The sequence below is a fragment of the Hippopotamus amphibius genome, chromosome 14, assembly GCF_030028045.1.
Source record: "Hippopotamus amphibius kiboko isolate mHipAmp2 chromosome 14, mHipAmp2.hap2, whole genome shotgun sequence".
NCBI lineage: Eukaryota > Metazoa > Chordata > Mammalia > Artiodactyla > Hippopotamidae > Hippopotamus > Hippopotamus amphibius.
Window position 1 is genome coordinate 62,401,623 of NC_080199.1, and position 17,162 is coordinate 62,418,784.

A 17,162-nucleotide genomic window follows, 5' to 3' on the forward strand; every position below is an offset into this window, starting at 1 on the left:
AAGATACTGTTAGTTTCCTGCTACTAGCAGTAACAAAATCTGTAACGACCTCTTCTCCCATAGCATCTAGTTTTGATCACTGGTATCATTTTCATTACTGTTTTATCTGATACATCGCAGTATGTATATTTATTTATAGTATGTTTATGTTCATCAGTCAGCTTCAAGTGCTATTCTTTTCCTTATAGCTAATTCCTATGAGGCAAATAACCACTATTCTACTTTTTACTTGCACTCCCCTACCCCTTCCCTTTTCCTGTGGGTTATATTATTTCTATATCATCAGGTTATATAACATTTATATACCATTCTATTACCATTATTTCCATTTTTCAATCTTTGTGCTACAAAAGATATATTCAGTGCTTAGCACCTGACCTTACGTCAAAGATTCTTCAGTCATTTCTTGGTTGTCTGAAATTTGTTCTCAGGTATATTCTTCAAGAAGGATTCATAGGAACAATATTCACTGAGGTTTTTTTTCATGTTTATAAATACTTCCTGATGTCCTGAATTCTTGAAGTATAGTTTGGTGAGATATGGAACATTTATTTCCTTGAATATTTAAAAAAGGTTGCTTTGTCATTATCTGGCATAAAATGTTGCTGGTAAAAAAATCTAATCCAATCTGATTTTCTTTCCAAGTTGACTTGGTCTTTTTTCCATGGGTGCAGAAAGGAATATTTTATTTTTAAAATCCAACAATTCTACAAGAACACATCTGTGTTAACTGACTGCTCTGGGTTGAATTCCCTAGATACATGGTGTGCCCTTCAACATATATAGATTAAACCTTCTTTAAAGTTAAGTGTTCCTGAATTACAGTTCTAATAGTTGTTCTGTTCCATTGCGTTGGTTTACATTTTTTTTTATCGTGGTAAAATAAACAACATAAAATATACCACTTTAACCATTTTAAAGTATGCAGTGCAGTGGCATTAAGTATATTCACAATGTTACAAAACCATCACTTCTATGCTCTGGTTTAACATTTAGGGAACTCCTAATACACATATTTTGGCTCTCTTTATCTTGTCACTTTCTCTTGGCCCCTTTTCAAAAATCTTTATCTGTTTGATTTTCTCCAATTTTTTCCGATCTATTTTTTATTTCTCTTATTGTGCTTTCTATGATGTATATTTACTCTTTTCTTTCTAATTTAATCATCATTAAAAATGTTCTTTTTTTCCTAATTCTTTCCAGAGTTCTGCCAGCTTTCATTTTACATTCTTCTATATATAGCCTATTCACCTCATTTCTGAGCTCCTTTTATTTCTGATTTGTATGGTTCTTTCAAAGGTTTCATCTTTCCCTTAATTTCTCTTCACTTTATTTTGAAATATTTAATTACCATTTTTATCTGCTTTTTTGGCCACATTTTTTTTCTAGTGTGTTTTCATTATATGATGCAATGCTTTATGGCTCATTTTTGGTTCTTTTTCTTATGATAACTTAGTATGTAGTTATATCATAGTCCTTTTCCTAACATATTTAAATGTTATCCTAGACTAAGAAGAGGTTCGTTCCTGTGTCACACTGTATGGACATACTTCAGTTTTTAAAACTCCATTTCCCAGTTGAGATATTTGAGTTGTTTCCAGGCTTTGGTGATTATAAATACAACTGCTGTAAATATTTGTAGAGAGGAGACTACAGGTTTTCATTTCACTTTTCATGAGAAAAGCATACAACAGTTGTTGAGGAAATACAAATTAAAATCACAATAAGATGCCACTTCATATCTCATTATAATGGCTAAAATTAAAAAAAAAAAACAACTGAAAATGCCAAATGCTGGCGAGAAAGCAAAGCTAATGGAGCTCTCATACCTTGCTGGTAAATTTCAATCCAGGAGTGGGATTGCTAGGTCATATAATAAAAGTATGTTTGATTTTATAAGAAACTGCCAAAGTCTTCCATATGGCTATATTATTTGCATTCCCACCAGCAAGATTTGAGTCCTGTTGCTTTTCATTCTTGCCAGCACTTATGTATTCTTTTTCTTTTTTGTTTTTCGCCATTCTAAGAGGTTGTATAGTGGTATCTCACTGCACTTCCTCAATTACTTTTCTATACTTTTTTCGTGTAACACAAAATAGTGACTATTTTCCTATATCATTAAGTAGCCTAATATCACTAAATACCCTTCAAAAATAATCCTTTTAAAAAGTTGAAATATAGCCTATCATTATGGGTGTGCCATATAATTTATAAAATCATTCTTTTACCGCTAGATAATTTTTATTTTCAATTGTTCACAAGTATCAAATTACACTGTGATCATAAAGCTTTGATTCCATCTCCATTTCCACAAAAGCTTCCTAGAAAGAGTCAAAAGAGTATATATATTTTTGTCTCGATGCATTCCAACAAGTTGCCTTAAATATTTATTTATTTAATTGCAAGCTAAATACGTCTCATGGAAGCCATCTGTGCTTGTTCTTTTGTCATCATGAATTCATGTTCTTTGCTCATTTCCTGTCAGGGTACTGATGTTTTTATTTGTTGATTTGTAAGAGATGAATACACTCGCCAAAAGTATAGACCACATTTTACATGTAAAGTAATGTAGGCCTACCTCTGACCTCTTCACTCTATTCTATTTGAAATATGAAACATACTTCAAAGTAACAAACATTTATCCAATATCAACTACATACACACATGTGTTCACTAGACTCAGGAAGGAGTTTTGTCTTCCAGGGAGTTATTCCGTTTCTCACAAGCTTGTAAGAAACAAAATTATATATCAATAAAATATGCAGAAATGAAGAATTTGAGTATAGGGTGGTTAGAAGAGATTGTGATTGAATGAAAGCTGTTAATACTTTTAAGAGGCAGAAAGTTGAGCTAGGCATTGATTACTTTCAAAAGAAAGTAATTTTGGACAGTGGAAATCATTTTTACACAGAGAAAATGAAAGTACACAGTAGTCTCTAGGTCTGCAAGTGATAGGCCACAAGCACAGTATTTGAGACGCACAAGCACAGTATTTGAGACGCACAAGCACAGTATTTGAGACGCACAAGCAACCCACCTTAGTCCTCCCAAATAAAACTGTAGGAAGCTAACACGATCATCAAAGTTCATGAAATTGTAACAGAAATGATGAAATTGTTACTTTAAAAATTGTGTAACAAAATAAAAATAGCTTTTTAAAACCTAAGGTTGAGAATAAAATCCTACTCCTACTACCACTTGCAAATATTCTGCCCCCTCCTCTATCCCATAAATTTTAGTCATTAAGTTAAACCTGTGGCATATAATGACAGAAAGTGAAGCAGCCATCTTGGTTCACAAGATGAAGCTGCATAAGGATGGCAGAGCAACAAGTTAGAAAGACCCTGGGCCCCTGACAACTTTTTCTAGCAAAGCTACCTGGTCAGTTCATACTTTTACACATAGGAAAGAAATAAACTTTTTATTTTATTAAAAAAAACTTAGGTCACAATTATTTTTTAGTTTCTCTGTCACAGAAGCAAACCTGTATCTTAAATAATATAAATTTCAAATTAAGGTGTATAGGCTTTGTCAATAATACAATGGCATATAAAATGTTTTTAAGAAAAAGAAAAGGAAGGCCTAAATTAGGGCAGTGGCAGTGAGAGTAGAAAATGAAGAAAACCACTTCAGAGGCTGAAGCTACAGATTATACAATTGGGCAAAGGGAGAGGTAAACAAATCAACCGGTTTGCAAGGCAGAAATAGAGACACAGATGTAGAGAACAAACATATGGACACCAAAGGGGAAAGCGGGGAGGGTTGATGGGGGAACGAATTGGGAGACTGGGATACCAAATTGTACACTCTAAATATATGCAGTTTATTGTAAAAAATAAACAAATAAAAAGAAAAAGAAAAAAAAAGTCAACATTATATTGCAAACCAAAAAAAAAAAAAGGTGGGAGAGGTAAGAATTTGAAGTTTTACATCTGAGCCACTCAGATGATGATTATCCCATTAATCAAGATAGGAAACATGAAAGAGGGAGAGTAGTATATAAATTGAGTAGACTCAACTATCCAAAAGGCTCTGAGAAATGTGTGTTAAGTGCTTAAGAGAGCAGAAATTGACTACAGAATTAGGGCTCCTCTGCACAAAAATGATAGTTTAAACAGCAGGAACAAATGAGATTTCAAAGGGAGAAGTCATAGTAAAGGCAAAATTTTAGTGTTTCAATTCCCCTATCTTTTTTTAAAAATCCAAATATATAAACATTTAAATGTTTTCTCCTTTAAGTGAAATATGAATGTCCCATGTGTTTACCTCACAAGCATTTTCAGTAGTTAATGGACATTCTCATGATTCAGGCATCCGGTCAATTTCATTGATTAGCTGAACACCACAAACTGCAGTAGTCATTTTTATCTTTATATACATTTTTGGTTTGATTTTCTTTTTTGTTTTTAATTGAAGTATAGTTGATTTACAATGTTGTGTTAATTTCTGCAGTATAACAAAGTGATTCAGATACTTATATATCTATATCTACATATACTTTTTTAAATGTTTTTTTCCATTATTGTTTATCTCAGGATATTGAATATAGTTCCCTGTGCTATACAGTACAATGATCTTTATATAGTTTTAAATCATGTTTTATTTTTAGTCACATTGTTTAATCTATTCTCATGATGGACCTTATTGGTAAAATATCAACAAAGTAATGGTGAGACACACCAGATTAATGAGGAATCTAGAAATACTTCTGAAAATCTCAAAATGTTCCCCCAAAGTGACACGTATATGGTTAAAATTACTTACAAAGCCCAGCAAGGTATTTCTGGTACTCCAAAAACAAATTTAAAAAGAGAAATGATTACTCTATGCAATTTACTTACTGAGGGGAAAAGCTATCACATTTTAATGTTTTTTCTTAAAGAAGTGTTTGTATTTTCACTTATATGTGTAACCTAAAAAATAAAATGAACAAATGTAACAAAGCTGAAACAGATTCACAGATACAAATAACAAACTAGTGGTTACCAGAGGAGAGAGGCATGGGGGAAGGGGCAAAATAGACAAAGGGAATTAAGAGGTACAAGCTACTAGGTATAAAATAAAAAAGTTACAAGAATGTAATGTACAACACAGGAAACATGAAACTAAGTCCCACTAAAACTAAGATCCTCTGCTAAGTTTATGATTAACCTCTTTATCCAAAACTTTATTCCCTTTCTTGTCCTGTACCTGTTCCCCTCAAGAGTGAGGAGTATCAAACAAAAGGGAGTATTGAAACCAAGTAGGGAGGCCCTGGGGGGCCCTCCTGGGTACAAAAGCCCCTTTGTGTCCCCCAGTTCTTGTTTGCAGAAAAAGGCTTTAGTCTCCCACGCTTTCCCTGAGTTCCAAAGAGCAGGCACAGGCAGCTACTAATTAGGGAAATGAGGGAATGCAGAAACAAAAGAAAAGCAGTTAAACGAGAAAAGTAATGACAATCCAGCAATAAAGCAGAGTCCTAGTTCCTCCTCAAGGGATGTACATAACAATCTCACAGATATCTTTCTCAGGAACTAAGCCCCCCCCCCCCAATTTACCCAGGTAGAAGATGGTGACTGCATACATCTTCAAGTACTAGACCCCAGACTGAATGGGACCAGAAGGTTAATGATTGAGATTCCTGAAACATCATCCTGTCACCTTACCACCAACTAATCAGAAAAAAGTCATGAATCCTGCAGCCCTCGCCTGCAAATGTTGCCTTTAAAACTTATCCCCTGTGTGTATAAAAACAGATGATTGAACCTGGTGTACCCCCCAAAAAAATTAAAAAAATAAAAAAATAAAAAAAAACTTATCCCCTGAAAACCATCAAGGAATTCAGGTCTTCTGAGCATAAGCTGCCCATACTCCTTGCTAGGTCCTGCAATAAACACTGTACTTTCCTTCACCATACCTGGTGTCAATAAATTGGCTTTGCTGCATGGCAGGTGAGCAGACTAAAGTGTGCTTCATTAACAAATACAGTCAATATTTTATAATAACTTTGTATGAAGTCTAATCTATAAAAATATTGGATTACTATGGTATACACCTGTAACTAATATAATATTGTAAGTCAACTATACTTTAATAATAAAAAAGTGCTTATAATCACTCTAAAACCTCTAAAACTCAAAATCATTTGGATTTTTTAAGTACCAAATGCAAGAATTCCAAACAGGTGCTCAGAGCAGTTTTTGTTTTTGTTTTTTTTAATTATTTTTATTTATTATTTTGGGGGGGGTACACCAAGTTCAATCATCTGTTTTTATACACATATCCCCGTATTCCCTCCCTCCCTTGACTCCCCCCCCATCCTCCCGTGAGTCCCCCCCACCCTCCCCGTCCCAGTCCTCTAAGGCATCTTCCATCCTCGAGTTGAACGCCCTTTGTTATACAACAACTTCCCACTGGCTATCTACTTTACAGTTGGTAGTATATATATGTCTGTGCTACTCTCTCGCTTCGTCTCAGCTTCCCCTTCAGCCCCCGCCCCCTCCCAAACCTCGAGTTCTCCAGTCCATTCTCTGCACCTGCATCCTTGCTCTTGTCTGAGAGCAGTTTTTATGATTTTTTTATGCTGTATTAGATAAATAGATTCTAATCTAAATTGTCACAAAACATTCATTTAAAAGGTGTTATCAATTCTTTCTTTTATAATTAAACTGTGCATCATCACCTGATAATGAGAAAAAATCTAAATTTGTACATATGAAATTGCAATAAAAAATAATCTCAGACTTCCTAGGTGGCACAGTGGTTAAGAATCTGCCTGCCAATGCAGCGGACATGGGCTGGATCCCTGAAGATTCCACATGCTGCAGAGCAACTAAGCCTGTGCGCCACAACTACTGAGCCTGCGCTTTAGAGCCCATGAGCCTCAACTATTGAGCCTGTGTGCTGCAACTCCAGGCCCACATGCCTGGAGCCCATGCTCCACAACAAGAGAAGCCATGGCAATGAGGAGCCTGTGCACCACAACGAAGGGTAGCCTCTGCTTGTCGCAACTAGACAAAGCCCATGTGCAGTAATGAAGACCCAATACAGCCAATAAATAAAAAAATAAAATAAAATAAAATAACCTCTAGGCCTTCCCTGGTGGTTAAGAATCTGCCTGCCAATGCAGGGGATACGGGTTCGAGCCCTGGTCTGGGAAGATTCCACATGGTGCGGAGCAACTAAGCCCGTGCACCACAACTACTGAGCCCATGTGCCACAACTAGTGAAGTCCATGTGCCACAACTAGTGAAGTCCATGTGCCTAGAGCCTGTGCTCTGCAACAAGAGAAGCCACCACAATGAGAAGCCCAAGCATCACAACGAAGAGTAGCCTCCCGTTCGCCACACCTAGAGAAAGCCTTGTGCAGCAACCAAGACCCAACACAGCCAAAAATAAATAAAATAAATAAATTTATAAAGAAAAAACTCTAACATATGAATCTACATTAATCACTTTTACTTAAAGTCACTTAACATTGTTCATGCAAAAGTGATAGTTTTAAAAATTTCTGTGGACCCTCAGAATATATACTATGAAATCTAGAGAACTGTATTCTTCAAAGAAAAGTGCAAAGATACTTACCTGATTTTTTATTTTAAAATTACTTATATACAGAACATACTTATGCAATATAATAAGTGTAAATGCACTATTTCAACTTTGTGTTAGAAAACTGAAAAGCAATAAATTTTCTTCAGCAGAAGAGATCGAAGGCACTAAAAATTTGGCATCATTTACTGAGATTGCATACTTTCAAGAAAAAAATGGCAAATAGAGTATTACTACTCAAGGGCTCATCTTCATTATCTAAATTTCTCTATAGTAGGATCTCATAAACAGACGTCACAAAAAAGGATTATGAACCTGTCCTTAGTATGTTACTCATATATATAAATTGGGAGCAACAAATAAATTTAGTTCAAACAAACTGAAGTCAGGTTTTCCAAAAAGCATATTTAAAAAATTATGTTTCAGTTAGGCTAAAAAAATGTATATCCATACCTCCCAATTATTGTATTTTTTAAGTTTATTCATTCAACAATTACACTTCTGAACTGAATATATGCCAGGCACTATTACACGTGAATGCCATCCAAAAGTTTTCATAAACATTTACTGAGCAGCTACTTTGTGTTACTGGTGTTTGTTAGCCACCAATCTCTTACTTTCACAAGCCTACACAGTCGTCTCTGGAAATCTGCCCAGGACTGGTTCCAAAACTCCTCACAGACACCAAAATCCCTTACCTACATAGTTCCTTAGCCATCAACTCAACACAAAATTACTGGTACCTGAACTCGTGCAATTTAAGTTTTCACAACTCATGGATGAAAAGTAAAATTTAAAAAGAAAATTAACTTTCAATTATTCAGATGCAATTCTCTTTGGTATTCCTGCCACAAAATACATGGTACTGTTGATTTGGTTGAGTTACCAGTTAACCTTGGATAAATGAAAATGGGACAAACTGGGAGACTGGTATTGACATACACACACCATATAAAATAGATAACTAATGAGAACCTACTGTTTAGCACAGGGAACCCTACTCAATGATCTGTGGTGACCTAAATGGGAGGGAAGTCTAAACAAGGGTGGATATATGTATAGGGATAACTGATTGACTTTGCTGTACAGCAGAAACTAACCCAACATTGTAAAGCAACTATACTACGATACAAAATTAATAAAAATAAATAATTTCTTCTCATCAGTGTCACAACTGCTAAAGTTAATCACAAAATGTTAGCCTTTTAGCTAGGTTTTTGGATTCGATAAAATTTCCCCTCAAATGAATGCTTTCTACTTCAATTTTTTAAAATAATGAGGAGGAAAACGAAGTAATTCCTGTCTCCTTCTTCCCATCCCAAAAAGAGCTCAGAAGTTAAGATGCTGTCTTTTACAAAAACCTCTCCCTAGCCATGAGGAATCAACCAAGCATGCCAAGGCAAACCCAGAGACTCCTAAATCTTCAGTAGATCGTAAACAGGAAAACCAAGATTTAACAAAAGTCTTCCTTCACTTCCACTGTTTTTGCAAAGACCACAACCACTTTCTGGCTTTTAAAAAAGACCACTGCAGGAATGCTGGCTGTACACTAGTGAATAAAACTGCCCTAAAGCAGAACCTGACGCTCACTACTACCAAAGATTGGCCTTAGTCAGAGATTAACTACCGAGCAGAGCAAACTAGCAGTCACTCCCTCGCAAACGACAGAAAACGAAGACGTTTCTTTCGAATCTAAAGACAGTCGTGAGGTTATCTCCCTCTCTCCCCTTCTATTATCAGCCTTGGTCCTTTCTGAATCAGGCAGTCCTTCAGCCAAGCTCCTTTGTCAGCAAAGGGGCTTGAGGATCAGAATCTTTCTCAGACAATGATTATCGGAATAGCTTCCTGGCGCCCAAGGGATCACTGTTAAGGCATCGGAGTCCCCGCCAAGCCCAGACAATAACAAATAGACCAAAACCTGCGATCCCCATCACCGCCACCATTTATCACTCTTCCTAGCCAGGGCTGAGACAGACCAGGAAAACCTTTCCCTTTCAGGTAAGTAAGAAGGCGCTACTAGGTCGGTTTCCTTAGGCCCCGCCTCTCCTCCACTGCTCCCTCAGGACACCTCTACATCTTGAGCCCCTAAGTAAGCTTTCAACCGCCAAGCGGCCCACTCCCAGCCACACACAATATGGCAGCCAAACACCTACCCGAGGAAACAGCTGAGCCACCACTCCAGCGATGCCGGCCTCTCGACTGCGGATATCCCCATTGGTCCAGCAAGAGAGCGCGAGACAACCCGAGATCTCTGACAGCCAATCGAGAGACAGCGCGCTCCAGCGCCGCCGCGTTGCCGACGGTACGCGCGCGGAGGCTCTGAGGCGTGGACTCAGTGGGGTGTGCGACCAATGGGCTCTGGGCCGGGTGGTGGAAGGGTTTGGTGTCCGACTCCTCCCATTTAGGGTTCGCGTTAGGCAGGCCTGGACCTTAGGAATTGGGCCGTCTTCCCTCCCCGGCTGAGGCGAGGCGGGACTGTTGTTGCCGAGGTGAGGTCTAGTAAATGGTGAAGTACTTCCTGGCCAGGGGGCACCTGGCGCCGTGGGGTCTCGGTGGCGTAGAGTGGGAGAGGAGCCCGACCCGCGAGGGAACCCAGCCTCGCCACCGGAGCGGGCAGAGCGCAGCCCTCAGCTCTGGCGGGCGGCGTGGAAAGCGCAGTCAAGCCAGTGTAACCAAGGCACGGCCGTGGGTGACCCTCCCGACGGCTTTTTCGGCCCAGCACCCGGGAACGCTTGCGGAGCTCTCGGCCGCGTGGAGGGGACCGCTGGTGCCCTGAGCTCTCAACCCCCATTTCAGTCTCCCGTCAGCCGGTGCACACCTTCCTGTGCGGTGATTCCTAAGCAGCTGGGAACCCGAGGCTGTAAGGGGGCTGCGGGAAATGGACTGCAGTCCAAAATCCAGAAGCAGAACTTGAAGGTTTAACCACTGACCCATTTCACAGGTAAGACTACACAAACCCTTAATAAGTAAAATCATTTACCGAAGATCACGGAGTTAAGATCCTAAGAGCTCCTGACTCTCATTAACCACAACCCAATAAGTAATTATCCCCAGTAGGTAGCTGAATAAAATAAGGAACAGTATGTAATTGTGCTCTTCGGCAGGTTGAAGCCTGCGGTGAGTTCTGTGTGTATTAGGATGAGGCGGTAGATTGGAATAATCAAAAAACGGACTCAGAAACCAGGCTGCTGAGTTCCTTAGTTTTTCTCTGCCACTTACAGTATGACATGCTTTAGCTTCCTTTTGGGAAAAAGCATGCTAATTTATCCCACATGATTGTTATGTAGATTCATAAGAACACGTGAAGTATTTAGAAGACTGCCTGACACGTGGTTTGTACTCAATAAGTGTTCATTACTGTCATCACAAAACAGAGGAAATGGTCACAGTTTCATAAGAGCCTATTTCAAAAAACGAAATGAACCATAAATTGAAACGAAACAGACTGTTTCTGCCAAAATGAAAACGTGAGAAGGGGACAAAATATGAACGAATTTTAAAATCCTGTTACACTCTAAAATAACATTGGTTGTCTCTGGATGATGAGATTATGAATGATTTAAATTTTCTTCTCTATGCTTTGCTATATTTTGCAAATTTTCTTCAGTAAACATGTTTTATTTTTGTAAGTTCAGTTACTTTTACATTTTCAGAAGGTATGAACAACATTTGTGAGAGCTTTCTTTCAAAAGAAGCTATTGCAGAGTGTGCTAATATGCTACAGGTGGAAGTATAAATTGGTAGAATATTTCTGGAAGGCAGTTTGGCAGTATGCTTCAGAAGCTTTAAAATGGACAATCCTCTTTGAAAAGTATGTACTTAATTTTTAAATTGGTACATTTTTACATTCTCCTTTTACGAAATTAGAACCTTACAGACAAAGAGCACAATCCCTGAATTTCCCCCTTCTCTCCCCATACCACACTCAAGACTTTGGTGCAGAGCCTTCAAATCCTTTTTTACACTTACATATTCTCTATAGGTGTATATATGCATTTGTAATACTTAAAAATTGGAGATGGTATCATACTATGTAACTTTATTCACTTGACATTGTTTCTGCAGTGTAAATGTGTTATTTTATTTACAGCTCATTTCTTTTACCTGCTTGTTAGTGTTCCAGTGTATGACTGAATTGTTCTGTTAATGTAAAATATTTCTTTGTCTTTTATCAGTTTTCATATTAAATTATATCTTGCTTGCTATATACTGTATAGCACATTTTATTTACCATTCTCCTCTTGATGGGCATTACATTGTTCAGTTTTTCACCCTACAAACAGTGCTGCAGGGACATCCTTGTATTTGTTTTGTTGTGCACATGTGCTGTTTCTCCAGAACATATACCTAAAAGTGGAATTGCTTGACTTTAAGTTGTGAACATTTTTAATTTTAATAGGTTTTGCCTCCAAAATACTCCTACTAATTTACACATCCCATAAAGAAGCCTATGACAGTTCAATTTCCCTACAGTCTAGATCAACATGAGATACTATCTTCTTATTTTTTGCCTATCTGATGGGTGAAAATTATAGTCATTTAAAATTTTTTTCATTCTCTGATTACTAGTAAGATTGCAGTATCCATGTTTATTGACCTATAATGTATATAAATTTCTATAATTTCTTTTTAAAAATTGTCCATTTTTCTATTGTATTATCTATTTCTTAATGATTTAAGGACTTCTTTATGCATCCTGGTTACTGTGTATCCTGTATAATTTTTAAAAATTTCTTTAGTGTCTGTGGTTATGTCCACTTTTTGTTATTATTGTTAAGATATGTTACAAGCATTTTCTCCCAGTTCTTTTGGTTGGCTTTTAACTTTAAGTTAAAACTTTGTTAGTTTTTGCTTATTTATTCTTACAGATAGATTTTTCTCTTCTTTACAATGTTCAGGTCTCTTTATTTTACTGTTTTTCTCTAAGACTTTCTGTACAAAATTTCCAGTGGTGGCACATGTCCCCATCCAGTGCCTGAGTTTAATGAAAATGCTTCTAATGTTTCCTCATTGAGCATATTTGCTTCTTAGTTTTGGTAGATAGACTTTATCAGGTTAAGAAGTTCTCTTTTATTACTAGTTTGCAAGAGCCCCTCCTCTTCCCCCACCCACCTGTGAATAGTTGTTGACTTTTATTGCATTTTTTTCCTTTCTGTATTTAAGATGATAGTTTTCCTCTATTTACCTGTTAATGTAGAAATTTACATTGATTAACTTTCCAATGTTAAACTTTTTGGATATTCCTGGTATAAACCATACTTCGGTAACATACTTTTACTCTACTGCTGCATGTTTTTACTTACTATTTTTGCTTCTATACCAAGAAGTGCTTTTGACCTTGAGTTTCTTTTCTTACGTGTCAAGGTTACACTAACCTCAAAAAAATGTTGAGTGGCTTCCCATACTTTTCTCCTGCTCTTGAACGGTTTGTATAGCATAGAAATTATCCATTCCTTGAAAGCTTTGTAGAATTCATCTATAAAACTTTTTTGACCTGGTATACTGGGAGTGAGAGATGGGGATGTGTGGCGTGCAGCACTGGTAAGATCTTTAACTGTTGTTTTAATTTCTTTTTTGTACTTATCCCTCTAATTGTTGTTTTTTTTTCTTGAGCTTATTTGGTATTTAGTCAATAATTTCAATTAGATATTCATGGTAAATTGTTCTGTCAGTGTAAAATATTTCTCGTCTCTTTTACTGGTTTTTGTATTAACATCTATGTTTAATATGAATGTTTCTTGTATTTGCTGGTATGTCTTTTTTTCACATCCCTTCATTTCAACCTTTTGATGACATTTTGTGTGACTTAAGTGAGTCTCTTATTTTAAAATATCATAGCTAGGTTTTGCTCACAATTTAAGCTGAGTCTGTCCTTTAATAGGTAAGACAACACACTCACTTTTTTGTAATTATTAATATAATTGGCTTTTTCTTGTCCTCTTACTTACCATGCTTCTCTTTGTATCTTTTATATTTTATATTTTTCCATTTCTCTTTTTAATTGAGGTTAGCTCCAAGTTTTCTTTGTTCTCTTTTCGGTTTCATAGATTATTTTTACATTTTTAACACAATTCTTAAATTTATATTTTCCTAACAAAGTCTACATTTAGTTCGTATTGATATCCTCCCTACAAAGAACCTTGGACCCTTTGTGGGCTAATGTGTTTTCCAGTTCTGAGAATTTTTTGGCCATTACTGACTCTTCTTCATTCTAGTTATCCCTCCTTTTGTTATTTCTTTGCTCTGTGTTCTGAGTGAATTACTCAACTCCGTCTCCCAGCTTACCAACTGGCTCTTCATCTGTCTGTGCTATTATGTCTATCTATTGACTTTATTCAGTAACTGCTTTTATATCCAAGATAGCCAATTGGTTATTTTTCAGAATTGTATGTTATTTCATAGATGAAATTTTCTTTAGCTCTTTGATATTAAATACAATAATATTTGTTTTAAAATTATTTTCAGGTTGCTCTGTTAATTCTCCTCTTGAATAGAAGTTCATCAGTTTGGTGGGCTTGTTAAGTCTCTTTCATGGTATAGCTTTCTTCAGATGTTTAATGACTCTTGGTTGTAAACTCATCCCCTCCGAGAGGATTTGCTCTTCCTTTTGCCGTGATGTGTTTGTGGTTGGCATTATCTCTGCAACTTCCCATCTGTTTCCTTTCCCCAGAGAGGTCCCACAGACTCAGTCTGTAGAGAATTCCCTTTTTGTTTTCAGCATTACTTTATATTTTAATTTTAAAAACATTACCATTTCTGTGGATTTGGTGTGGCAGTGGGAGAAGAATTTACCATGTGTTGACTAATATCTTAAGACTAAAGTTGCTGATCTCTTTTTGACCTTTTAGTTCTACCTCTAGATGTATATCTTAAGGAAGTAATCAGATATGCATGATACATTCCAGCCTTATTTATTATCCTGGGAAAATAGAAATAATCTGTCCAATATAGAGGTTTATTTATAGTACTAATTAATAACTTAATAAATTTTAATTATTAAAATCTTTAGTGTAATTTAATATATGGATTATTGACCAAAGTACATTATACAGCCACTTAAAAGTCATAGGAAAACATTAATGATGAGATAAAGTGCAGGATATTATCAAGGAAAGATTATAAAAAATTATACTAAAATTCAAATTTTGTTTTAAAAGTATATATACTGAAAGAATAATAATTGCCAGTATTTATTGAATCCTTTATAACGTGCCAGGTGTTATTCTAAGTGATTAAGTCTTAGCCTCATAACAAGTCTTTTGAGATATTTAGCATTATTATCCACATTTAAAAAGTTTTTAAAAGTTTTATAAAGTGGATATAGTTTATATTAACTAACATACATATTAAATAGGTGATTCTTAATTTTTCTGTGATTTTTCTAATATTGATATTTTACATGTTTTTCCAGCTAATATGTATTCTTTTTTCATAGTAGTTCATGCTGTTTTAAAAGAGCTATTGTTATAACAATCTCTTATATATATTATTATTTACAAATATGCACCATTCCTTATTGTTTTCCTTGCAGAATGTTGCGTGCATTCATGGACCAAAAGATGGAGTTGGTTTTTATTTTTAAAAAGATATTGTCAATGATCTGATACGACTATAAGTATTCGCTTGATGAAGATGCATGGACTTGTCATTAAGTTGGACTAGTGATCATTTCTGAAAGTTTCTTCAACCACAATTTCTATTTGAAAATTCAAGTATCAAAGAATTTTTGGTTTAGAATCATATAATGATGTATTTTCTCTGAGTACTGACAATTTCATAGAGACCACAGTTGGATTCCAGTTATATTCTACAATCAAAGTGATTCAGTTCTTTGATAAAGTTTATTTTGAAGAATTTTATGTTTGTAAACGACACCAAAAGATGGGAGAAAAAAATGGTAGGTTGAAAAACCATTGTTAAACTTTATGTTTAAAACTGTATGGACTATGTAATGAAGCTGAGTTGTGGAATGTTCAAGATTTTTCATTGCAAGTGACTTTTCTGAATTAGAAAAATTAAGGATTTATAGGATTTATTGTTACATAGCAACAGTTTTGACTGTCTTTATAATTAATTGTGTATCTGTAATGCTAAGTCAGTACTTTACTTTTTAAAAATATACTTTATTTTTTAGAAAACTTTCAGCTTTACAGAAGAATTGAGAGAATAGTACAGAGAGTTCCCATACTCCCTGCACCCAGTTCTGCCTATGATTAAAATCTTACATTCAGCTGGTACATATGTTACAATTAATGAACCATTATTGACACATCATTATTAACTAAAATCCATAGTTTATTCTTATTTCCTTACTTGATGTCTTTTTCTATTCCAGGATCCCATCCGGGATACCACATTACATTTACTTGCCATGTCTCCTTAGGGTCCTCTTGGATATGACAGTTTCTCAGACTTTCCTTTTTTTTTGTAAGATTTTGTATCCAAGTGTTTTTGTAAGATGCCTCTCTATTGGAATTATTGACTGATTTATTTTTTCTCATGATTAGACTGGGGTTGTGGATTTTGGGGAAGAAGACCATAGAGGTAAAGTGTCATTTTTACCAAATGATATCAAGAGTACATGTTATCAGCATGATTTCTCACCTATTGATAATGAGTTTGATCACCTGGCTGACATAGTGTTCAGTGGTTTCTCCACTGTAAATTACTGCTGGTTTTTTTCCTCCCTTTCACTGCTGTACTCTTTGACAGGAAATCGCTATGTGCAGCCCATACTTAAGGAGTGGGAATTTATGCTCCTCCTCTTTGAGAACAGAATATTTGCATTAATTATTTGGAATTCTTCTGCAAGGGAGATTTGTCTCCTTTCTCCAGTATATGTATTTATTCAGTCATTTATTTATATCAGTATGGATTCATAGATACTTATTTTATTCTTTGGCTTATAATCCAGTACTGTTTTATTTTGTTACTCACATTGTCCCAGCTTTGGGCATTTGGAGCTCTTTCAGCCAGCTTCCTGTCCCTTTGACATACCCCCATCAGTGTAGGTGGTTTTTGTTTTGTTCTTTGTTTTTGGTTTTTAGCATTTCCTTATTATCTGGTACTAGATGAGGCTCCAGGCTCATCTTGTATATTTCCTACCATAGTCCTAGAATGAACTGTTTCTTGAATGAGCCTTTCTGGTTCCTTTTATTGAAGAATGGTATTACAAACCAAGATCTGGGCAGTAGGGTGTTCCTTGTTATTGGGGTATCTTGCTTATAGGCCCTCTCAGCTGACAGAGCAAGGTATATATAAATATAATTGTATATACACATACCTATATATATTTCTATATGTAACCATCTCTATATTAAGCTAAACATGAGTTTATACTGATGTTTCTCGCTCTAATCCATTACCACATGGATTATTCTAGCTTACTCTTCTTGCTTATCTATAAATTCCCACTATCTTTTACCCATTTATTTAATTGCTTAAATATTCCAGTATATATGTATAGCAGTATCAGAAGTATGAACTTATTCCCAAGTGGGACACCTCAGTGCTCGTGCAAGTTCCTTTTGCCTGTAGTTTTACAGAGTCAACTTATTTCCAAAGTTATTTAGGTCAGCACCTTTTCTACCCAGCCCTTCAGCGAGGTTGTGTACACATTCCTTCCTGGGATCCCT

General features: G+C 35.9%; 2 protein-coding genes across 6 annotated transcripts in view; one reads left to right on the forward strand and one right to left on the reverse strand.

Moving 5' to 3' along the window:
- CAB39L (calcium binding protein 39 like) overlaps positions 1 to 9,742 on the reverse strand; it is a 104,058-nt gene extending 94,316 nt beyond the window's left edge. The window contains exon 1 of one of the 5 annotated variants that reach the window (XM_057707328.1): positions 9,681 to 9,741. The gene's annotated coding sequence lies outside the window, so the exon portion shown is untranslated. Of the gene's footprint in view, positions 1 to 9,680 lie in introns of all 5 variants that reach the window. The other 4 variants (XM_057707330.1, XM_057707326.1, XM_057707320.1 and 1 more) reach the window with 4 other exon arrangements.
- Positions 9,743 to 9,911: 169 nt separating this feature from the next.
- SETDB2 (SET domain bifurcated histone lysine methyltransferase 2) overlaps positions 9,912 to 17,162 on the forward strand; it is a 92,885-nt gene continuing 85,634 nt past the window's right edge. Inside the window, exons 1-2 of the mRNA XM_057707207.1 lie at positions 9,912 to 10,468; positions 15,059 to 15,424. Coding sequence (XP_057563190.1) covers positions 15,409 to 15,424 — 16 coding nt within the window. The 5' untranslated portion in view covers positions 9,912 to 10,468; positions 15,059 to 15,408. The remainder of the gene's footprint in view (positions 10,469 to 15,058; positions 15,425 to 17,162) is intronic.